This window comes from Camelus bactrianus, chromosome 8, assembly GCF_048773025.1.
Source record: "Camelus bactrianus isolate YW-2024 breed Bactrian camel chromosome 8, ASM4877302v1, whole genome shotgun sequence".
NCBI lineage: Eukaryota > Metazoa > Chordata > Mammalia > Artiodactyla > Camelidae > Camelus > Camelus bactrianus.
This window is the reverse complement of record NC_133546.1, coordinates 20,304,456-20,329,496: the sequence shown is the minus strand read 5'-3', so window position 1 is coordinate 20,329,496 and position 25,041 is coordinate 20,304,456. Positions and strand designations below refer to the sequence as shown.

The 25,041-nt window shown below is 39.0% G+C and overlaps 1 protein-coding gene across 8 annotated transcripts in view; it reads left to right on the top strand.

The window, feature by feature from the left end:
* ADGRG6 (adhesion G protein-coupled receptor G6) overlaps positions 1 to 25,041 on the top strand; it is a 128,080-nt gene that overhangs the window by 94,431 nt on the left and 8,608 nt on the right. For all 8 annotated transcript variants that reach the window (XM_010965650.3, XM_045524484.2, XM_010965651.3 and 5 more), the window contains 7 exons: positions 2,003 to 2,122; positions 3,742 to 3,787; positions 5,247 to 5,353; positions 9,378 to 9,505; positions 10,211 to 10,479; positions 11,644 to 11,740; positions 13,866 to 14,149. In XM_010965650.3, the coding sequence (XP_010963952.1) occupies positions 2,003 to 2,122; positions 3,742 to 3,787; positions 5,247 to 5,353; positions 9,378 to 9,505; positions 10,211 to 10,479; positions 11,644 to 11,740; positions 13,866 to 14,149 (1,051 nt within the window). The remainder of the gene's footprint in view (positions 1 to 2,002; positions 2,123 to 3,741; positions 3,788 to 5,246; positions 5,354 to 9,377; positions 9,506 to 10,210; positions 10,480 to 11,643; positions 11,741 to 13,865; positions 14,150 to 25,041) is intronic.

Sequence of the window (25,041 nt, the reverse complement as noted above, 5' to 3'; positions counted from 1 at the left end):
ATCTACTGTATTTTCAAAAATGAAAATTTCAACATAACTTTTATTTCAGATAATTATATGCTTATTAATAGGGCATGCTCATTTAAGTTTTTTAAATAAATCATATTACATTAAGACTTGAATGATAGAATTAGAGATGGAATTTGTCGAGAGGTTATTATTTATTATTTCTTTTGTTAAGTATTTTATCAGCAGCAATTTAGATATTCAGGGTTAAAGAAATTGTGTACCAAAGGAAAGTTTTTTTTTTTTTAAATTCATCAGGGAGCACTGTTTACATAGTAAGCAGCATTCTTGGCTTTAATCAGTTTTCCCATTAGTATTTCAAATGACCTCTGGCCTTTCCACATCCCTGGGTTAGGGTGTCATTGTGCTGAGTGCATACTGTCATTTTTATTGGCATCATTTCTAGATGCTAGAAAGGCCACTGCCAACAAACACTGGTGACCTCTGGTTGCCTTTGAAAGTATAACTTGTTTAGAGCAGTTTCACTTAGCTTTTTCAATAAAAGTTATCAGTTAAACTGAAGATACCTGAGTGTACCAGACACTCAGTCTGTGTAAGAGAAAACAGCAAGTTTCAAAGCCAGTAGTAACGTCTTTAATAGACCCGTGCTATATGTCTTGTTAGAGGAGTGGCAAAGGAGACCACGGGGAAGTAAAAGGAATACCATGAAATCATTTACAGTAATTAACTCAAAAAATTAAAAGTTTTATCAGCAAATGCTTTAGGAACAAGCTATATAAAATTTGGGGGTAGATTAGGGATGTAATTGCATGCAGTTACTCTGAAGGATATAATAGCTTTGAACACATAAAACTGCATTTGTTAACAATTTTGAGCTTTATAACAATGTCACAGTTAAAAATAATATGAAAAATGCAGTAAGTGTACGACAGTGTGAACGGTGCGGGGTCCACTGAGGGGAGAGGCTGAGCCCAGCGGGAGGGGTGGGGAGGGGTCTTAGCGTTGGAAGAATCTATCGCTGTTTCCTTTTGAGGCTCATCTTTTCCATGTGATCATTTCTTTTTGTGGCATCTCCCAATCAATTCTTAGGAAACATATATTTGGTTTTTAAAGTAAATTTATAGCAGAGTGAAAATAATTTAAGGGTTCTAATGGTATTCCCCTCACACAGGGAACAAAATATGAGTGTTTCTAAGGGAAAGACTGGGTATCCCCCAGCCATAGCCACTTTATTGAGAGAGACCACGCAAAAGTTATAAAAAGCTTTTTTCTGAATGCTGAGAACCATGTAGCATTTAAGAAACCACATAAGTTACTCCAAGACAACTTTTATAAACAGTGATAGAGAGATTTAGGAGGTTCAACAGGAAACACGAAGGGAAAGAGAAAGTAGTGATGCTCTCGCAGGAGGGATGGTCTGTTTGTCCCAATCTCTTTGCAACACAGATTCACTGATTTGACTTCCTGCAACCTTATCTCTGAAGTGGAAGCTACAGATGCCGGCAAGTGCACAGTCCGAGGTGGTGGGAGTTCTGGCAGGGCTTTAATCCAGGAAAATAGCATTTAGGTTTAAGTTAGTAAACACTTCAGACTGTTATCACAGACGTGAAAGCTGAATTTTTCTTTTTCACACCATATTTCCTTGGTACTTCTCTAAAGGAAAACCACTTCATCAATTTTTTTACAATAGGGAAATGATCTAATTGTTTCACAGCTTTTTATGAGTGGATATGATTTGTGGGTTTACATTGTTTCAGATGTTAACTGGCGGGCATCAGCCACGGCAATTAAGAAAGGAGTTTTATGAACATCGCCTCACAGCATTGGTTCATAGTGTTCCCTCAATGTATTTAATGTAATAAGGGAAATAACACAGCTCTTTCAAGAGAGCTAGAAATTTGATCTTATAAACAGGATGTTCTGTAACTGAAGATCTTAAGTATTAAAAAGTGCTGGCAGTTTGCTTACTTTGGAGTATCAAAACAAAATAAAAGTGTGTACTTCTGATGAATACACATTTTTTTTTCTTTAAAAGGATGTGGAAAATAAGAAAGGCACCTTAGTGAGTTATGTGATGGCATGCAGTATTGGGAACATCACTCTCCAGGATCTGAAGGATCCTGTTCGAATTAGAATCAAACATACAAGAACTCAGGTAAGAAAAAGCTACTAATAGCCATGGAACAGAGGCAGACTATTTCAGAGAATTGTGGGGACTTTTTTTTTACATGATTAGAAATAACTGGTACTTTTGGGGGGGGGCAGTTTTCCCCAAGGGGGGACCAGCTAGTTGGGTGGTCTAATGTCACAGCAAATGGTGGCGGTGGGGCAGTGTTGGGTGGGAGGAGTCAGTCTTAGCTAGGACTCAGTCATCTGAAGGAGAGTAAGAGTGAAGGAAAGAGCCACTATTTTTAAGAAACGACATACATTCCTTGAAATAACTTAGACGTAGATGCATTGCACGATTGCGCCATTGGTTGCTGTTTTAAAGTCAAAGATTACTGAAGCAGAGGGGAAAAGGGAGCAACAGGAGAGAGCTGACTTATTTTTTGAGAGGTTAGCAGCGGTCTAAAATCCTGGCAAATGTTCCTTTTTTTTTACTTCATCGCCTTGCTATCATCTGTTTATTTGATAAAATTGCGTGAGGGTTCTTATTGTCTTAGGTGGCCCAGCCACAGTTTTCCCCTGCTTTATGGAGGGTCCCAGGCATGACTCTACCATTAGGAAGGCAGGAAGGCGGGCGGGAAGTGAGCTGGCTGATAAGGACCAAGGTTTGGAACTGAAATCGTCTAAGAATTAGCTCTGCTTTGTCACACGGCCCTCTGAGACCTCCTTGTTCTACCCTTTGGCCTCCTTTGTTTCAGCTCCTTCATCCATAAAGCATTTTTTTTATTGTGGCAAAATATACGTAACATAAAATTTACTATTTTAACCATTTTTAAGTGTATAATTCTGCGGCATTAAGTCCTTTCATATTATTCTGCAACCATCACGACTTCCATCTCCAGGACGGCTTCATACTCCCCAACTGAACTTATGTCCCATGAAACAATGACTCCCCCTCCCCCAGCCCCTGGAAATCACCATTCTGCTCCCCGCCTCCATGAATTTGACTACTCTGGATACCTCGTATAAGTGGAGTCATATACAGTATTTGTCCTTTAGTAACTGGCTTATTTCACTTAACGTGATATTTTCAAGGTGCATCCACATTATAGCGTGTTGGAATTTCCTTCTTATTAAAGTCTGGACAGTAGTCTGTTGCATACACACACATACACATACACACACACACACACACACACACACACACACTCACACACTTTGTTTATCTATTCATTCATTGACGGACACTTTGGCCGCTTCCATCTTTTGGCTGTTGTGAATAATGCTGCTGTGAGCATGGTTGTGCAGATACCTGTTGGAGTCTCCACTTTCAGTTCTTTTGGGCATAAGGAGACTTTTGTAGATGAAGTGAAGTTTTAGCGTGAAGAGCTTTGCTAAATGCTGAGAAAGGCGTCTCACGGTGAGACACAGTAACCTGCGGGTGAGTGAGTACCCTGATTCCTCTGAGGCTGTAGTTGCTTCCACCTGAGGTCTGTGAGAGCAGACCCCCCAAAACTGCCTCCCGTTCTTAGGTCGTATTGCCCTGAACGATGATGCTCTGTTTCTTTGTGAAAACTTTAGCATTTTTACTCTTTTCTCATATTCAAATCATAGGATTTTTCATTTATTTTAAACACAATTCACATGTTTATTCTTACATTAATATAGGCAGTGCCTCATCCCATCTGTGCCTTCTGGGATCTGAACAAAAACGGTAAGTTTTAAAATACTGGCTGTCTTAATAACAACTGAATTTTAAACATCGTTAGACACCCGCATTTCCTTTAATTCTATCCCAAATCAGAGTGAGTCACAAGGTAAGTGTGATGGCAACTGAGCTGCAAATTTAGGTAGCTAGTTCCTGTAACTTTTTACTCATTACAGGAAGAAATAGTCAGACTTGACCTTTTTTTTAAACAAACCATCTCTGATTTCAGTTATTTATTTAAAAACAGCATGTATTTTTACTGCCACTTTTAGATGAATGTCAGTCACGTTCTTCTAGGACACTTCTGAGGAGATTATTTGATGTCACAGGGCATGCATTTTAAAATCCAGCTTCCAGACACAGATTATGGAGGAATCACGTTAGAGGACTGTAACTATAGGAATGGTTATAATGGTTACATGGTCCTTGAAAGAAATGAACTGCCCCCAAAATGACATTTGACAGTCAAGAGGGAAAGGCATAATGAAGGGGTTCGGTGTGGAGGTGTCTTCGAAGGGAATAGCAAGTGGGGAAACGTCCCACCTCTGCCCCTAATGCTCAGCTTCCTTGGGGTTCCGCAGAGGGATTGCAGTGGCCGAATCAAACCAATGCCAGTGCCGGCTGCTCCTCAGAAATGTAGTCTGAAGGTGTCCCAAACCTCTTTTTTTTTTGATACTCCTTATCTAGCTGGAAAGATTTTTGCTGTTGTTTGGTTTCCAGTTTCAGTTTTGAGAAGATCCTGGTTTACTAGCTACATAGTTAAAAATGATGTCACCTTGTAGTCTTTAAATAGTCTTTCTATATGAGTTGCTCACATTCCATAATGTAACATAAAAGTCAGATAAGCTGTGTTAAAGGCATTTGTGATCAGCTGTCACTGTGCATGACTGCTGTGTCCATTACAGCATCTTTCAAGGAGGCTGTTCTCGCGCGGCCGGAAAAGGTGTCAATCTCCAGAGATTAGTGTGTAACGTAGTGTGTAACGTATTGGAAAAGGGATATTCTTTTTATGGAAGTTAATTTTAAACTATAATAAATAAATAAATTGAACATTAATACATTTATGTATGTTAAATATATATTTATATTAAATATATTAAACAAATGTATTTTTATAAATATGTTAAAATATTTACATTAAATAAGTAAAACATATGTTGCACTATTAAAATATGTTAAAATGTAAAAATCAAATTTTTGCAGACCCCCTGAGGCTTTTCAGTAGAACGTAGTTGAAAACCACTGCCTAGGTAATCTCTAACTACCCATCTGGCACTAACACTCCGTGACTCCGGGAATTGAAATTATTCTAAGTAATGGCAGCTTTCAAAGTAGTATCCATGTTACAGATAAACTGCAAGGCAGAAGCTATTGAGGCATATTTCCCCAAAGAAGAGATCATCCATTATAGAGAAGGAACTGACCTGCTCTTGTTATCACACTGTTTATTGACTTCTTTCTACAGAAGGTTCTGGATTTTGGAACACGTCAGGATGTGTCGCACACAGAGATTCGGACGCAAGCGAGACGGTCTGCCTGTGTAACCACCTCACACACTTTGGAGTTCTGATGGTAAGGGAGGAACTTCTAAACTCATTTTGAAATGATGTGATTTTGGAAGGTCTATTTCTTCGAGTCTGCCCTTTTAGGGTATGTGTTTGGAAAATTTTTTTCTTGATAATTTTCATCTGTACCCTGAATCTTGAGTTTTAATGAAGAACCTAATTAGCAGAGATCATATATTAAAAATATGCAAAATAAGTATAGAAAAGAACCGTACTTTTTTTTTCCTGTGACATTAACAGTAATGATAAATAATCCCAGATACAAGAAAATCACCATAAGACCCTTGAATTAAGAGAGAAGCAGAGAGTTAGGGAGACAGAGAGAGGAAGGGAGGGACAGAAAAGTTAGAGGAAGAAAATGTTGGGTTTTACTAGCATGGAAGGAAGCTGTGACAAGTTTCATCAGTAATCGTCTTTGTGATCATATGCTGTCACCCAGTGTGCTTGAATGTGACTTTGTACTGGGTGCTGTGCTAGGTGATCTCGTTGTGACCCAGAATGACTGCTGTTCCCCTCCGGAGCTCACAGCCTGTGAGGACAGTGTGTGGCGTCTTCAGGCTGGGGGAGAGATGTTTCTCTCACTGCTGGGCCTTCATTATCCTTCTTCCCTTCCTTACTTCCTGCCTTCTTTTCCTTGGCCCTGGTTGTGTCTCGTTAAGTTTTTTTAATCAAAAATTAGATTGCATCAATAGGTTTTTTCTGCCCACCAAATTTTCAAGAGCCTCCCAACAACCAGCAACCTGTGTGAATTCACCCAGCGACTTGCACCTTTACCTTATGTCTGCTTGTGTTTTTGCAGACACGTTTCTGGTGCAAAGGACACCCTCTAGATCATAACAGATCTGTTTTGGTGTAGTTTCCATAAAGGGATCAAACCACATTTGCTTTTTAATTGGAGATGGGAGTCATGTGGGCTGGGGCAATAAAGCTTTTCAAATTTGCATCACAGACATCAGGTCATGTTTATCCCATCCCTTAAATCTTACAGCTGCTTCCTGTGGGCCTGGGCGGAAGCAGAGAGGAGCTGTGGGATGTAGTAATTGGCTCATGAATCTACCTGGCCTATGTAAATGGCCGGTGTCACATGGCAACCCTGCAAGTTGTAATTGTCCTGACAATCCCGTGCATAAATGCCTTGGGGGATACGACCAAGTCATTTAAAGAAATGACAATCATAGAAAATAACTTTTTAACTTTGCTCAAATATTAATATATTCATTTACTGCCAGACCATGAAAATGAACAATTAAAAGATAACATGTTTTCCTTGAATAATTTTTAAAAAAGAACCTGTTTTCTTCCATATTCTCTTTTTTTTTTGGAAAGTGACAGCATCCTTCTTTCATAAAATGTTTACTTTGCATGGTTACTCATTTAAGTATGTAAGCTTTAGCTTAATTCATTGAATTATTTCAGCTGTTTGTGTGTTTGAGCATGATTGTGTATGCTGTAAGTCTAATCTTAAGATAATAGAACACAGTAACACAGTGTTCAGAGATGATTTATATGTAACCAAAGTTTGGCTTCTCATTACTTTGAATAGTGAATTTCTTCAAATATTGTTTAAATTTTATTGTTAATTTGTAATTTTATAGTATTTTTTTCTATTGTCGTTTGAATAAATAATTAGTTTTACATGTATATGGATGTATGCACTTTTTAGTGCTATCTTTCCATTTTCCACTGTGGCTGCTTTTATAGGATTATAAACTTCTGGAAGAGAAACTCCAGAGTTTATCTTTTCTGGCGATGTGCCCAGATCCTTTCAGCTTTTCCGGACCGCAAAGACGTTGTTAAGAATCTTTCTTGATGTACAAACTCTTTATTCACTTGAATAAGCGATTCCCAGTGTCTACCTTGTCCCTTGCCACACTCACCATATGAGAAATTAAACAATGTACCCTAGATTCATAGTTATACCTTCTAATCCTCAGATGAAGAATTTCATGTCCTTTACTACATTTCTTTGTAGTAAAACTGATTTTCGTATTTTTAACATTGGTACATTCCCATGTTGGCTGGTTTAGAGGAACAAATATTTTCATATTCTTCATTTGCTAAAAGTATTAAACAGCATGAGAATTGTGTATAAATGTGTAACTGTAAAAAGTTTTATTTTATTTTATTTACATTTTAAATTGTGGCTTTAATTGTGATTTGCAAGTCTGCTGCCTCATCTAGATGGGAGATATAGGTTTTTCAAGAGGCGATGACAAGTCCTTTGAAGGTTCTCAAGATATTTGTCTGGTCTCATCAAATCCTGGAGTAACCAAAATGCTGGTTGCAGTAACCTACCTGTGAATCAAGTGACACTGACTCAAACCCCATCCCATGTGCCGTGGGAGTCCTATGTCCTCCTGATGTTTTGAGTGATTCCTAGGAGAGGAGGACAGGAAAGGGCCCCTCTGACCCTGAATCCCCGCATCTGCTGCATTTGATCACATTGTGCATTTCTTGATGTCACAGAGGTGTTGTTAACTGTTCCTTACTGCATCAGCCAAACCCGGAATTGAGTCCCATTTCATAACTTCACACACATGTTTGCTCATACAGTCACCAGTTACTGGAGGCATTTTTGTAAATAGCAAATTTTACTGACATTTTGGTGAAAATTTAAAAAAAATTAACATTATAGAATGAAAAACTTATAAAACAATTGTTTTCATAATTTAAGTTGTAAAAGTTTAAACCAGATATTCCTTTTGGAATATGTTCCTTCTCCAAGAAGGCTCCATTTTCAAACATCTGCATATGGTGATGCCTGTCTTCTCCAAGTAGGACTGAGTGGTTGGTCTTAACTCAAGATTTATGAGTTCCCATTTAAGGAAGAAAAGAAAGATTTTCCTACCAAGCCTGGACTTTGCAAGCTGCCTCCCTCTGCACAGTGAAATTAAAACTAAGGCTTCATAATCACATGCTAGAATCTTTCCACTAACAACCACCATTGACATTTTTAAGCGGTGCCTTTTCAGGATCATAGGTACCAAAAAACTATGACCCTCAAACTCTTAGTGACTTCTCATTTATGAAAAAAAAAAAAAAAAAAAAAAAAAGAAAAAGAAAAGGAAGACCACCCCATCCAGTACATACCAAGATTTGAAATGGCCACAGTAAGAGCCTCCGCATTCCTCTCAGAGCCTCTGGGTGTCTGCCGGCTGAGCCCCGCCCTTCCAGGCAAAGAGCTCAGAGTCCACCTGAGGGCTTGGCCATGTGGAACACAGTCACCTCCATTTGTACGTGTGTCCCCAGCCCTGCAAATGCTAGGAAAAGGTCTGGTCGTCTATTATGACAGGCAATGACCTCCTCTCCAATTTCTGTTGGGGGTTGACGTGGTTATGCTCTTCAAGTCAAACTGGTGTGCAAAGAGCTTGGGTAAAAAAAAACGTGTGGATCATGGAGTGATCCACAAAAGTACCATAAATGGAAATTTCAGTACAGTCATACCTCGGAGATATTTTTGTGGGTTCAGTTCCAGACCACTACAGTAAAGTGATAAAGTGAGTCACATGAAGTTTTTGCTTTCCCAGTGCATATGGAAGTTATGTTTACACTGTACTGTGGTCTATTAAGTGTGCGATGGCATTATGCCTTTAAAAGAACAATGTAGATGCCTTCATTAAAAATATTTTATTGCTGAAAAATGCTTACCATCCTGAGTTTCAGTGAGTCATAGCAGTAACACCAAAGGTCACTGATCACAGATCACCGTAACAAATATAATAATAATGAAAAAGCTTGAAATACTGCGAGAATTACCAAAATGTGACTCAGAGACCCAAAGAGAGCAAATGCTGTTGGAACAACGGCTTGACTCACAGTTGCCATAGACTTTCAATTTGTAAAAAACGCAGTATCTGCAAAGTGCAGATAAAGTGAAGCACAATAAAACGAGGTCTGCCCGTATTGACTTATGTTGTTGTTGCCCCTAAGATGGAGCTGGAATTCCAAGTACCATCAATGAACTTTCTCATAAAACAAACACTATTCTTATGACTCGAGAGGTCTTTCAGCTGTCCCCATGTTTTTGGTAGGACCTCCAAGGAACTGCCTCACAGTTGGATGCAAGAAACACCAAAGTTCTCACCTTCATCACCTATATTGGTTGTGGAATATCTGCTATTTTTTCAGCAACTACTCTCCTGACATACGTTGCTTTTGAGTAAGTATTTTTTCTATCTGCCAAATCTAGTGCTAACTATCCCAAAATGTGAAAAAGAGAATTGTCTCAGCTTTTAAAAATATTTATCTACTTTGTGAATCATGTAGGGTGGTTCAAAGTTTCATTTTTAATATTCCTCATAAGATATATCATGCAACATGAATTTCCCAGCTGTAGAATCCTAATTTATATTTACTGTATTTCCACTGAGAGAATGTTTTTAACCTGTGAGATTATTAGCATTTAAGTAAATAAAAATTGTATGAAATGTTTTTTACATGGTAAAAGATGAAAACATTTGCTTCACAATGTGAAATTGGTCCTGAAGCAGGAAATTTAAAAAAAAAAAAAGAATCCTTATCTTATTAAAAATCAAGAAACTAACAAATTTTAGGGAAAATTTTTTTAACAAAAATATCATGTTTTATAAATAAGTCTAGAATTTTTTCCTGGATTAAAAAAAATTCTGTTGAAACCAGATGGAAATTTCGGAAACAGTTTTGAAATAAAATGAGTATTTTTAAAAAATCTTTACAATTTGCCAAATACTCATATGTCTTTAGCCCTCTTTCTGGTGGAACCGAGTCATAACGGTGGTACTACCTAGCTTTTTGCAGAGCCATGTAACATATGAATTCACTGCCTGTGCTTAAAGGATGTATCTACAACTTTAGTCTCATATTGTTCTCTTTTTTCCTTCTTTAGAAAATTGCGGAGAGATTATCCCTCCAAAATCCTGATGAACCTGAGTACAGCCCTGCTGTTCCTGAACCTCCTTTTCCTCCTGGACGGCTGGGTCACCTCGTTCCACGTGGCTGGACTTTGCACTGCCATTGCAGCCCTGCTGCATTTCTTCCTTCTGGCTACCTTCACCTGGATGGGGCTGGAAGCGATCCACATGTACATCGCTCTGGTTAAAGTATTTAACACTTACATTCGCCGATACATACTGAAATTTTGCATCATTGGCTGGGGTAAGCCTCCTAATATTTTTTTCCCCGTCATGGAAATCACTAGGTTCTCATAGGAAAATCCTATTTTGAAAGAATAAGCATTACTAAGTGAAACTTCAAATTGGTGAGTGATGTGGGTTTGATACGCATAGCCTAAAGAAGGGGCTTCCTCAGAACAGTGTTTTTAAAAACTGTTCAGCAGTCCTCACTCAAGTCAAGAGTAAAGGGGAAAAAACCCTAGCTCTTGAGTCACCACAAACTTATTTCCTGTGTGCAGAGCCAGCCCACCCAAGCCCAAAGAAGCAGCTGGCAGACAGTGGTGCATTTCCATCTATTTCAAAACATAAGGGCCAGCTCAGACTCCTCAGCATACTCCTAAGACACATGCCCATGTCTTGGAAATCTGAGTGAGAAGGTTATTTTCGTGTGGGCAACCAAACAATGAGCAGAATTCTTGCTTTGAGCTTCTTAACGTGATTCCTCAGCCAGATACGCGTGGCCGTGTTAGCCTGTTCGCAGTCTTCTCGTTAGGCTCCTTCTGTATGTGGGTTTCATTTCGGGCCAGGCACTGTAGAGCTTCCTCACAAATCTCTTGTTTAGATGGCAGTATAGAAACGAGACGTTTCCAAGGGGCTCAGCACCATTGCAGGAGGCTCTGAAAGCACCTTCAGGGAATTCGAGTGGTGTTAGCGTTTCCCCGCTGAAATATACATGGAAATACTGTATCGATTCTCTTGAGAGAAACGAGAAGATTGTAAAGATTTTCTGCCCCCATTGTGTTCCCCCCATGTTTTTCTATAGAGTTTTCTTTATATAGAAATAGGCAAAATAAAGCTGTTACTGGCTGAACTCTGGCAGGCTAGCAGGTGTCATTAGTGAAACTACACTGTCTGGTGCTGCATTCAGTATAGATCAGGTTCTGGTACTCTGGGGGTTACCAGTAGGCAAACAGAATATTTAAATGTCTCATTTAAGAGTAGGTTTCGATTGTTGCCAATTACAGTTGGATGTTTCCCACCAAAAAGGGGATTTTATTGTTGTTTTTAACCAAGTTGCCAGTTCTAAGAAATTCAATTCTACGATGGATATTTTCTTTCGTTTTTTTCCCCCTTGCCATCATCAGTCTTTTAAAGCGGTTCCAGACGCTTCAGAAAAGTTATTTTTGTCATGGTCTTGTCATAACAGGTCTGCCTGCCTTAGTCGTGTCCATTGTTCTAGCGATCAAAAACCAAAACGAAGTCTATGGAAAAGAAAGTTATGGAAAAGAGCAAGGTGATGAATTGTAAGTAATAAAAACTTGGTGGGGGATTTATTTGTGATGAGTATATATCCTTTGTTCCCTGAAGTTGAGGCTAAGTTTCCATGCCGTAGTGAGCTTATTTTGGAAGGTTGAAGTGTATTCGCCTGCTTGTGCCAGGGTCTCTGCTCCACCACGGATGAATTCAGTTGAAGGCCGTGAAATGTTTGAGCCGCTTCTCCCCATTAACGTCATGCTCTCTCGTCTCGGGAAATGCAGAAGTGTGAGGTGCTGTCCTCTAGGAGACCTGTTCTATTGGAGGACATCCCATCATACTCCCCACTCCTTAAACCACACACGTCTTCCAGAGAGTTAAACAGCAGTATCAGACATGTGTGATTCAGTGCCAGTGTGAGTGTTGTGTGGAAATGGAGAGAGTGGAGAAATCAGTTCATTCCTGAATAATTTGGAAAATTCCCTTCAGACTGTGAGGTCATTGAGGCTAAGATTTCTAAATGGTTTCAGCATTGGCAGTTAGCTGTCTTGCATTTTATCTAGCACATAGTGGCTACTCAGTAAATATTTGTTGATTGAATGAAATGCTGGATGAATAAAGAGCTGACTCCTGACGGGGATGCCACGCTTCTGTGCACGTTTTGTGGACAGAGAGCACTGTTATATCCAGTCAGTATCCAATCCTAGTCCATCCCCTCGTGGCCTTCCCTTTTATGTTTTCAAGGCAGCACTCAGGAGACCCCACAAGGATGAGTAGAAAATAAAGGATCCAGGTTAGGAATTTCAGATTCTAGGGAGACTTCCATATGGAAAGAAGGATTAGCTCCAGGGGCAAGCAGTATCATTTTGGGGACCTTTATAATAAGATATATTGAACATAGAAGTCAATACTTAAGTTCTAAATAAAGGAATTTAAAAAGTATGTCAGTCAACTCTTACAGGACTTTAAAGTACTATTTAGTAAATTGTTGTGTCATCAACAATTTTCATTAACTGAGCATTTACTATATGCCAGGAATCATGTTAAGTTATAGGATTCCAAGATGTTCAAGATAGCTCTTGCCTTTGTGGAAGTTATGTTCCACTGTGGAAGACAACCTAAAATGATGATCATTTACATTAGAATTTTAAGATTAAGTAATTCATCTGGGTGTTTTTTGGTTTGTTTTTTTTTTTGCAGCTAAAAACTTCCTTAGTATTAATTAGACACTGAGGCATCTGCTGATTGCAATATTTTAATTTTACTCTTAAGTACCCTTTAAAATTACTTTCATCTATTTTCTGATCTATGTCATTTGAATATCAAGTGTACCCTTCCTTATCTCGTAAGGATGTTATGATTGATGTAAGCTTTTTAATTGTGCACGAGAAGTGTCAGGATAAGGATATCACAATTCTCCAATAAGGTCTTGCCTCAACTAGATGAATTATATTAATAGGAATTATTTTCTCTGCAGTAACAGAATCTGCAATTATGTGTGTCTTAAATAAGTAGGAATTTAGTCTTCTCATATGACAAGAAACTTGGAAGAAGGCAAAAACTGACATTAATTTTATGACCAAAAATGTGACGGCCCACAATTCCACAGCTCTTTCCTGGCCTTTGTTTCCTGGGTAGAAGGTGCTGAGCACAGCTGCAGACCCCGCTTCCATGTCTGAAGCAGAAAGACGGAGTAATGGCTTTGCCAGTTCAGCCCATCAAGAATAGCGCTCTCAAAAATCTCTTAGTGGACTCTGCTTCTGTATAATTTTGTAGAACAGTGTCCACATGGCCAGCCCTGAAATACAAAGGAGGTTGAGAAATCTCCCATTCTCTGGAGTGCAGGCATGTAAGAGAAAGGGGGTGAGACCTGGCTTTGGGTGAGCCAACCAAGCGTGTCTTCATGCCAAGTCAGAGTTCAAGAAGCCACCTTGTTTTCTTGATTGTTGACTTAAGTAACTATTTATTAAGATGATAACTATCCAAAACAAAGGAAAATAAAAACTATGTAAACACTGAGGAAGAAGCCGGGGCCCAAGAAAATGAAGTGAGTTTTTAAAGGCATTTGAGAAAAGCCCTGCTGTGAAATCTGCAGGAGCGCAAAGTCAGCCAGGAGAAGTCCTAGATAAGGGGGACATGGTGCAGCTTTTTCTTTCTCGTCTCTTCTTCTTTAAGCTGTTGGATTCAGGATCCAGTCGTGTTTTATGTGACCTGTGCCGGGTATTTTGGAGTCATGTTTTTCCTGAACGTCGCCATGTTCATCGTGGTGATGGTGCAGATCTGCGGGAGGAACGGCAAGAGGAGCAGCCGGACTCTGCGCGAGGAGGTTTTAAGGAACCTGCGCAGCGTGGTCAGCCTGACGTTCCTACTGGGCATGACATGGGGTTTTGCTTTCTTTGCCTGGGGACCTTTGAATGTCCCTTTCATGTACCTCTTCTCCATCTTCAATTCGTTACAAGGTAAGATAAATGGTACCTGCACCATTTTCCCTTTATAATTTTACCATATTTGCAAACAGCTCCACTGTCGGACAGACGCTGTGCTAAGTTTCTGCATCACTATTCCAAGCGCTGAGCGCAGTTCCAGGCGCATAGTGGGTACTCGTGAAAAAGATCTTGAATGGAGGAAGGGGTGGAACATCAGTTTGCTTACTTGTTTTCAGTGATATATACCAAGCACCTAGAACCATGCCTGGAAGATAGTAGGTGCTCAATAAAGATATATTGTTGCGTGAGTCAGTATGGGCAGGGAGGAGCCTGGTGGGAATTGTAAACGGAGACACAGGTAACTTTTACTGTCTTCACAGTTTTGCTGAGTGTTGGTCCTCTTTATGGAACCATGTGGGTGTATCATTCTCAGCCAGGAGAATCTTTAGACTCTGTGCAGGGACAGAGAAATTCACTTTGATTCCTTGGCTCCTTGGATTTCAAAATAAATACCAACCATCTAGTTCCGAAGTGCGTATTTTCTCACGAGATATGGCATTAGTTCAACAGTCTGACAAATGGCTTGCTCCGTTCAAAAATACAAGGCTTCCTTCAAGGAGCTCACTGTCATGCTTCTGACTCCGTAACACATGCCTGGTGTACTCTAGGGTGGATTGAACTTTTAGCTGAAGTGATTATAAAGTATTCTCTTGAAAATTCAGTAACATTCTATAAGGTATTGGAGATACATGTATACCTTGTGTTGTTGATAAAACTCCCTAATGTTCAGAGCACCACAAGGCCTGCACTCCAACAGGAATGCGATAAAGAACTTTGGGACCTTTTAGAGCAGGGCAGCACCATGGGCTTACCTGAAGCTGCTGGTCATGCACTTGAAGGTGCGTGGGGAAGGAGGAGCTGACTAAAGCTGAACAAATCTGAGCTGGGAGGGGAGGTGTGGAAATCAGGTTCGTGCTTCTCACCAGATGAGGTGCTTAGGCAGGTGCTCCCAACAGATGTGTTCTAAGAACAGCCTGTGTTTACTTGCGGGAGAGTGTTTACTGCTTTGCATCTTACGTATCTGCTCTGCTTATCCTGCTGGGTTTCCCGCCAGCTCATGAGCAACTGCAGAAAAATCTGTCACTTAGTAGGTGCTCAGCAATTATTTGTTCAATGAATAACATGACTGCTGGATGAAGAAAGGGAGGGGCTTTGGGGATGGCCTAAATTCAGTCTGAGACTCCTCTGGCATAAATATGCTTTAATTAGTTGAGTAAATTTTATTTCGATTCATTCTCCCATAGCAGAGGAAATATGTGGGCTCATTATGTTTAGTAAATAAAATAATAATAAGCCCCAAGAGCACCTCCAGAAGTTGGAAACTGACTAGGTAGCATATGAATACGTCTTCACTAGGATCCAGCTTTGTGGAATGAGTTTTCCTCTATTCAGTCTTTTCTATAATACACAACATAAAAGTGCCCAGACAAATATTGACAAAGATGTCCATTAACATTAGAAAATTCCATGGTTTTATGTTTCAGGATTGTACATGAAAGGCACATTAATCTGCCAGCCCAACCTTGTTTTTGCTTTTAGAATTTCCTGGCAGTTTCAGTAACCTTCAGCAGTTACAGTTGTCTGTTCAGCTCTGTTTCCATTAATGAGAATCGGGATGTTTTATTTTTCCCAGCATAGGTCTCCTCTCAGGAGGGAAAAATGTTGTAAACCATCATCAAGTCAGTGTTCTTCATAAATCATTGACTCTTAAGGTTGATTTTAAATGGTATAAATTCAGAACAGATTTCTGCACATCCAGTGATATTAAAAACACCTCCTGAAAAGGAAATTTAAATGCAAAGACAGTTGATACAGAGCACATGAGTCTACCAACAGTTCCTCACTGGTCAGGCTTGTACAGAAACTTCTCAGGACACTATGGAACGTCATTTAATGGTTTTTATTTGCGTCATTTTTGGAACTTACCATGAGAGGCTGGGTTGTTGTTAAAAATATATTCTTTATTAAAAGAAGCATGTGGAATTTAGACAGTTTAAATTTAGAGACAATTCAGTGAATGTCTAATGAACTCAGGTTGAACTTAGGCAAACTACAGTGTGTTGACTTCTTTTCTTTCTGATATTCTTTATTCCAGCAAAAAAAAAAAAAAAAAAGTGACGTGATCTCTTTGCCTCACGGAGCTTACATTCTAGTAGGAATTATTATATATATATATATATATATATATATATATATATATATATATATAAAATATATTAATCAAATACATCACTATAGAAAGCATATACATGGTGGTGTTGAGAGCACATGACAGAAGAGATGATGTCGAAGCTGAAATCTGAAGGATCAACAGGAATTAACTAGGTGAAAGGTGGGAGGAGTGGGGGAAATTATTGCAGATCGAGGGCACTTAATGTGCAAAAAGTGTGCTGTAGTTGGTGATTAAAGCATATACTCAAGGAATGAAAAGAAAGATCATATAACCTGAGAACCAATAAAGAAAAGGAGAGTGACGGAGCAGTGGGTGTGATACAGAAAGGAGGCAGCGGCTAGACCAGAAGGCCCTGCATCTTGATCTTTGTAAGAGCATTTGGAAGTCTTCAAAAGCCAATGGAATGATACGATCGGATGTGATCAGAGGCTGGACATAATGCAGAGAGTGGATTAGAATAGCTCAGCAGTGTCTGTGGATAAGAGGCTATTGCACAGGTCCGGGTAAAGCAGGATGGTACAGTGCATTAGACTGGTAGGGATGGGAGAGCTATGGATACATGAGCAGTCGAGAGAAGTTTAGGAAGTATGCTACTACAGAATGCTCATTGTTGGTTTGGTCATTAAACTCCTATTTTTCTATGGTGATTATGGTAAGAGGTCTTCGTGCTAATGCCATATTATAGTTAATTGAAGCCTGTTATTATGAAACTTCGCAATGGCCAGAGATTTAGAATGTAATGCAATATTCTGAAACCTAAAACTATGCCAAAATGAATTTTAATCTCAGGTTTAGCTTGTTCGTTGAGCATCTAAAAAGCAGCAGGGTCACAGTCACTCTGTAGTGTTAGAGAGGTGGGACCCATGAGGACAGCGTGTGTTTGAGCTAGGTCTGCAGTGATGTCAGGGCATGTGGCAGAGGAGTGGCTTTTGCTAGTAGATTTCTTTTCACTGTTGTGTATGATTTCAAAAATTCAGTTTGAATATGTTAAAAATCTATTTTCTTTCTCTGGATTCTTAGAAATATGTATGTCTGTGTGTGTGTGTACAAACCCACATATAAATGTATAATTATGTCAGTACTCACATACATTTGTATAGCTTATACATTAAAATTTTATACATGTATTTTTGTTTTAGGTGTTTTGGTTTATTTTCAATAAGTATTTTTATTTTTATATGTATTTTTATTTTTATGTGCACTTATAACTGTATAATTTAATTGTCAAAAGTCATGTTAAATGGATATCATAAAATTACTATAATTTGTGTGGCTCTAACTAAAATTTACCAATTTGAATAAGCAAATGCAGTCACTTGGATCCAGGCTGAAACCAAGTTTCCTGTTTTCCACAGTATATTGTTTTGTTCTTTTTTTCTTACCTACTTCATTTTATTAAGTTATATATTAATCATTTCATTGAATTTTTTATTCTAAAATGAAAAGATAAATATACCTTCTCTTAAAACGGTGCAATTATGTTTCTAACTCCGTTTGCTATCTTTGCTGCTTTCCTAGGATGAACCTGGCAAATCATTGTATTAGAAATTTTAATTCTTCTAAAGAATACAACTTGAGAAAATTATATGGTATACAAATTGCTATTCAAAAAAGAACAGATGTTTGGTAAAAATACACCATAACTTACATGCCTGAGAACATTCGCTTCTACTTCGAGAAATATAATGTAATTTATCATAAAGAAGTACAAAGCAATTCTCTGGTTGTTGAGAAGAACTTGGCCAGAGTCAGGTCCTCTTGGGCATCTGTGTCCCTCAGTGATATTGATATACGTGGAGGGTTGATTTGTTGCTCTGAGATGCAGCACATGCATGCCATACAAGTGCTGAACAGTATCTCAGATTGTGTATTTTTTCATTAACTGTACCAAAGTGTTTCACACTATCAATTAGATTAGCCTTCTCCAGTACATAAGGAAGTCTAACTCTCTGTACAAGTTCACCAAGATCTAAAGTCTAACCCGTACCAAGAGCTTAATCCTTAACTTTCCTTTTCTGTCGGTGCATATGCAACAATATTGGTTAATAGTCTCAGGCATGATCAGCCCATCTTCTGTACGTATGTATGACAGCATAATGCGATGCAGCATGTGGTTCTGCAAGTAGAAGTTGCCCTGGTGAACACAGAAGGGTTTTATGAGTCTACTCAGAGATCATGATTGCCATTAATTAGTGTGGTGACATCAAGATACCCAGAGCAACAGAAACAACTTATATTTGCATAGTGCATTATGGTTTACAAAGCGCTTTCACGTAACATCTGTGATCTGATGTCACAGACTTCTTGCAGCGAGTCTGAAAAGTAGGTACCCAAGAAACAGGGTATTCTCTCCATTTCATCGAGAAGAAACAGGCTTAGAAGAGTTAATGACTTTCCAAGATCAGTCTGAATTCGACAATGTAATATTTATAATATAGTATATATGGATAGAAAAGCGCATTATTAGGTGACAAATCCTCAGCAAAAACATAAAGCAAATTACTGCCCTTTCAGTTTTTTATTTCTAGAATTTTATTTCTAGTTTCTAGAGAGTGGATATCTACGTCCATTTAAAAGAAAACCTGTTAGTAAATGTACATTTAATGAATAACTGGGAATTTACCCTCTTACTCAGCAAAAATCATTTACAGAAATTATTATTATTACTATTATTAATCCTATTGGTAAACTAAGAAAATTAAATCGATTTATGAGTTAGGAGCCTCCTGACAGTGAAGCTGGGCCATAGTCACACGGATAACACACACGGTGAATCGGCGCCAAGGTAAAGAGAGGAACCACCTCTAAACCCATAACATCTGAAACGACATCATATGGGCCAAGACATTACACACTGCAAGGAAATCAATTACTCGTCTTTTGGCAGAGTGTTTTGTGCCACAGGAAATAATTTTCTCAAGGGCACCTTGTGGTATGAAAGGAGAATTCAAGAGGTTCCCCAAGAGAACCGTAAACCCTGGAGATCCCCAGCCCTGCAGCCAGCTGGCTGCCTCTGAGTGACAGCAGAACCTGTGAGCTGTTGGAAGTTGTGGACTCAGGCTTGCTGGGAAGCTCAGGTGTTACCGAGATCATTTTGGTCAAAGATCAGTTATCCAGAGCATGTATCCTTTTTTGCCCAAACACCTGGTTTGATTCATTTTTTTGGAGGGGGAGGTAATTAGGTTTGTTTGTTTGTTTATTTGTTTGGTTATTTATTCATTTTTTTTTTTAATGGAGGTACTGGGGATTGAACCCAGGACCTTTTGCATACTAAGCATGCACTCTACAGGTCTGATTAATTCTTGATTGATTCCATCTCATGTTCCTGGAGTTGTCTGTATCTGCAGTCTTCCCCTTCACTGTGTTTCTGGATCTTTATTATTCAGGCTAAGAAAAATCAACTTGGATCGTTTGTAGGAATGTATTGATGGGGAGCCTGCTCAAAGTGTCAGTGTCTTTTAGTTGGTAAAGAACTCAGGAAATGAGAAACTAAGGTGTTGGTTCTGTTTTTTTCCTTCATCAGACTTCTTAAAAGTGAGTTTGTAGACAGTAAAAGAATGACAATATGTGCTTCCCCGAATTTTACTATATAGCATTCATTTTCATATCCAAGGAATACTGTTCCTGGGTAATTTTTTAAAACCTTTTGATAATCAGGCTAAAGATCTGAGAATATCCCTTTGGCTACTTATTTTACATCTGCCCCAGAAAGCCACGTATCTTTGCCAAAATCAACCAAAGAGAGTGAATTCTATGTTGGAGCCAAATTCCTACCCGAAATACTGAGGCTAAGGATGTCTTTTTTTTTTTCCTAAATGAATAGTTAAATAAGTCTTATAAAGATTAAAATTTAACACAAGCCCGTACCATCTACAGTGGCTACAACACCAATATTTTAGAAGGAGGCTTTTTTTTTTTTTTCCAAATGTGCTACATGGATGTGTTACAAGGTAGCTGAAAGGACTTGATACCAAAAATGCAATCTATTACTTGATGAGATTCCTCAGAATGTTTCTCACTCCACGAAGCACCCTCTTAGCTGTGCCTTCACCATATTTTCTGAACCAGTCTTGGCCTGGGGTGTGCTTCTCCAGGGGGACTCGGCCAGGTGGAGCCCATGACGTCTCCTTCCTGCCGGGACCCACAGGCAGGCCCTCTTTCCCGTGTACTCGAAACACCCTTCCTCCATGACCGCTGGAAAGGCCATTTATTTTTAATGAGAAAATTGCAAAATTTACTGAGAATTAAAACATCTTAAAGTCATGTATTGCTCTAAATTATTTTTGAAAGTGAGCAGATACCTCTGGTTAGTGAACGATGGAGATAAAAGGAAGGCGGGGAGGGTGGGATAAGCAGGTAGAGGACTGGTGGTTAGGAATTTGTTCATTTAAAGAAGCTGAACTTTTTGTTCTTGTTCTAGCTTGCAGTCTGGGTTCATATGGGTAAAATGAAGAATCAAAGCAGTTATCAAGCTGAAGAAACTATTGCTAAGGAACTTTGGCTTAGATTCACCCAAGTGGTGGTTTTTCAGGCTAAAATTCACCCAAAAAGGGCCGTCATGAAATGAGCACCAGCCTGTTTTCAGACTTTAGCTCTGAACTTGGTCCTTTCAGCCGTTTTAGTGTCCAGCTGTTATGGGCAGGGTTCCATACTCCCTGGTCAGTTAAATAAAGCTGCAAGGCTCTGTGAGGAGTAAAAAAAAGCCAATTACCCTGGTCTCTGGTCGCAGCTTGAAGCCCTTTCCAGAAAACTGGAAGAGCATATTTTTCCAGGTGGTAAGAAGAGCCTCTTTGAGGTGCCTGGCTTGACATAAAGATGCTCAAAGGGAAAACATTTGACAGAAAAGAGAAGAGATGGGGATAAAAAATCAGATTCCCTTGGGTGTCAGCATAGAACTCTAAAGTTTCGTGATTTTAAGTTCTGCTTCTGGCACCAAGATCTGTAAGTAGATGGAAAAAAAAAAAAACAAAACCCTCAAAACTGAAGCGGGACCAGCCCTCTGTTTTCTCTCTTTGGCCTCCAAGTGCCCTTGGCTCTCCTGCTGCATTTTTTCCTCTGCCTTCCTGAAGTATTCAGAATTTCTCCCCCTAGTGCGTGTGTGTGCTTGCCCAGATGCGGGTACCTATCGCTTTTCCCACAGCTGAACCCTAAAAGGGATGTGTTGTCCTAAAATACTTTCGGTATAATATTTATTGCCAGACTGATTTAAATTGATGTGAAAAGGGCTAGTTACTACAAATAGTAAAATAACCTATCATGAGAATCCAATTCTGGTTTAAAATGGAAACATATCTTCCGGCTAAAGAATCTGCATAATACCTTGAAATTTTAAAATAAATTTACTCCAAAGAATACTAATTTCTCATACCTATTATCTACTTTTGTTCTGTAACATCACAGTTCATAGTGGGAGATGGAGCATGTAAATGACTTCGATCACATAATTTTAGAGGCGATGTATCAGATTTTGAATCTAATTTATATACCAGTGTCTCTTAAACTTATTGAATGCCTGTATATTTACAGATTGCTTAAAAGTAGACACTGTCATCTAATGCTATGTAATTATGATTTAGAGCAGCATGCACAAGCTAACAAACTGTTTTACTAAGTCAGTTTTTCTTACCTTTAACCTCTCCTATGTGACTGTGGTCAGCATCAGATACTCAAAATAATTCACTTTTCAGCTTCCCAGCTAGGTCGAAGAAGAAATCCAAGAACTAGTTCTCTTCCAGTGTCCTCAAAATACCAGACATATGTTCTGAAGTTTTTTCCTCCAATATGTATGACATTTATAAAAACTGAGTGTTAAGCGAAGCAACGTCTAGCAGATTTTACCTTCTGCCCTCAACTGAAAGAAAATCATCTGTTCAGTGGAGGCTCTATAGGGATTAATGCCTGGAGTAATGCCTGAGAACGAAAGTCCATAGTTGGAGTTTATAATCTTTTCTAGCTACGTGATTTTGTTAAACAGTTGTTTAAAAACACATGGTTAGCTATATTTTCAGCTGCAGGACAAAAATACCTTCAAGAAGAAATTCTGCTAATTCTGCCCCAGTTAACAAAAATAGAATATAAACCCGAGGCAGAAGTCTCCCTCTTCTCAAACCGCAGCTTCCTTCATCTAAAACCTGTGGTGACCTTACCTCAAACTTCCATGTCCTCTGCTCTTTTTACTCTGCAGCCGCCACCGCCTCTTAAAAACTTGAAAGGGTCTGTAAACCAACTCACGTTTTGTTTGTTACTCTTTGGTTATTCGCACTACCAGTGTTACAGAGCATGTGTGCTTGTTAAAGGGATTTTCTGTATTAGCAGACAGAGTAGGGAATTGGGGTTGTAGGTGTAGGAAGGCTTTGAAAGCCAATTGGATCTAGGCAGAGTGTGAAGATGAGGTCTAAACCCCGTGTCTACCCTTCGTCCATGGGAAGGTGGATCCTTCTGCAGGTCCTGATTCTGAGGGGTTATGAGTGTGGAAAAAAGCCCCTCTCCCCTGCCCCCAGGCTTGTCATGCCCAGGGGAGCTTAGGCCAGGCTGCAAGAGGGTACCCTGTCTCCTGCTTTTCCTCCCCAACCCAGCTTCCCTCCCCGTCTGCAGTGTAGGAAACTTCTGGAGGGCTGTGTGTGTATGTGTGTGTATTTTCTGAATGATTGCAATTTGTTTGATGTTTATTAGGGCTTTCTTTTAAAACGAGAACTTGCCCACCCTATCTAATATCATCTTAGACAAATAACTAGGTAACTAGAATGTATTATTAAAAATAATATAATAAATGATAGTATTTTACTTATAAATATATATATGATGTAATAGTAATAAATAAAATGGTAATATTATTGATTACTAATATTACTTCACTTGGGTCATTGAATGCCTTATTTGTACTTCTCAGAGATAAATGTGTTTGAATTTCCCAGGATTTTTTTAATAGGCTAGTTGTCCATTTGAAATCAATGACCAAAACTTAGTGTTTTCATAATGGCATTCCGCTGCGAGTCAACATATGTAACCATTTTCAACCAGTAACTTCATTAGGACTTTATAGAACACCTACTAAGTGTCAGGCACTCACTGATGACCAGACAAGCCAAACCCAGAAGAGAATCAGCCACAAGAGCTACAAGAGTGATTCGTCGTCGTTACTGTTCATTCATTCAGCAAACACGGAGTTCCGGCTTAATTGCTGGCGTCACTCTGGGAATAGCATGTACAGCACCAGGTAGACAAACATCCCTGTGCTCTTGGAGCTTATTGTTTACTAGCAAGAGACAATCAAGCAAAGAAATAAATGAGTAAATGAGGAATACAAGAATATCAAGTACCATAACAAAAATAAGTATGTGCAAGGATGTGAGTAGAGGCTAAAATATAAAAATTAAAATACAAATAAATGGTTAATGATGGCTTCTTAGAAGAGTTAAAAGTTGGTCTGAGACTTAAGTGATAGGTAGGAACCTGTTACGGAAAGATATGAAGGAAGAGTTTTCAAATTATTGGGCAGGAATGAGTTTGGTTAGTTGGTTTGAGAGTAATGATGAAGAGGACTTCTGTTTAGATCAAGGGTTTGAGATGCTGTGAAATGGAGATACAGGCAAGTGAAGACGTCCTGCAAGCAGTCTGGGTTGGAATCCTGGTGGTGTTGGGGAGAGAAGGGAATGGGGACACATGTAAAAGTTAGTGTATGGTATTTGTACGGCATGACTGCGAATTGGGAGAGTGTAGCCATAGAGAAGAGAGAAATCCAGGACTGAGTCATAGACATGTCAACCTTTAAAAGTAAAGCCGAGTGATCTGCTGCAGAGACCAGGAAGCAAATTAAGAAGAAACCTAGGAGAAAATGACGTCAAGAATGTATTTCAAGAATGAGAGAATGGTCAACTGTATTGACTGCTGCTGGAAGGTCTAGTAACACAGGAATGAAAAGTCAGGTAGCAGCGTGGGCATCCCCCTGACCTTACAAGAGCAGCTGTGGTGGCCTCGTACATGTAGGTAGTAGCCTACTTGGAGCGAGTTGAGAAGAGAAGAAATGGGAAAACTTCGAGACAGCAAAAGTTAGCCATTTCAAGAAGTTTTATTGAGAAAGAGAATGAAGATGTTGAAGTTGGAATAAGATTGGGGGTTAAAAGAGAACATTTTTATTCAATTATTTAAAAGAGAGTTACTAGAATATGCTTATAAGTAACGTGAATAATCAAGTATAGATGAATAGAGGGAGAAATTGATGAGCAAATTCCCTGAGAAGTTAAAAGGGGTTGACTCCAAGAGCAAAGTGATACAGTTAGTTTTTGATAGGTGCAGGGAATGATTATAAATATGAAGACGGCTTCACAATACAGGAGTATTTCTACATTAAAATGTTGAGAAACTAAAGCAGACCAGGTGGAGCCACACGACTTTGCTGATTTGAGGCCATTTTTGATTTGTAAAAATACCACTTTTCTATGGCCTAAACATACAATAATCTGCTTACATAAAAGAGCTTAGAACACACAAACTGAAATAGATGACAAGCTCATGGATGTTTTCAGTTTTCCCTTTTCTGTAAATTTTGTGAAATGTTTTCACATAATTTTAAAACAAATGTAAGGGAAATATTTAATGCCTCGTAAGCTGAATATTGCCTACTTCAGCTTCGTCTTTAGGTGAAGTCATAATGAATACTAAACAGAACAAAAGCAGAGTTAGATCCATGTAA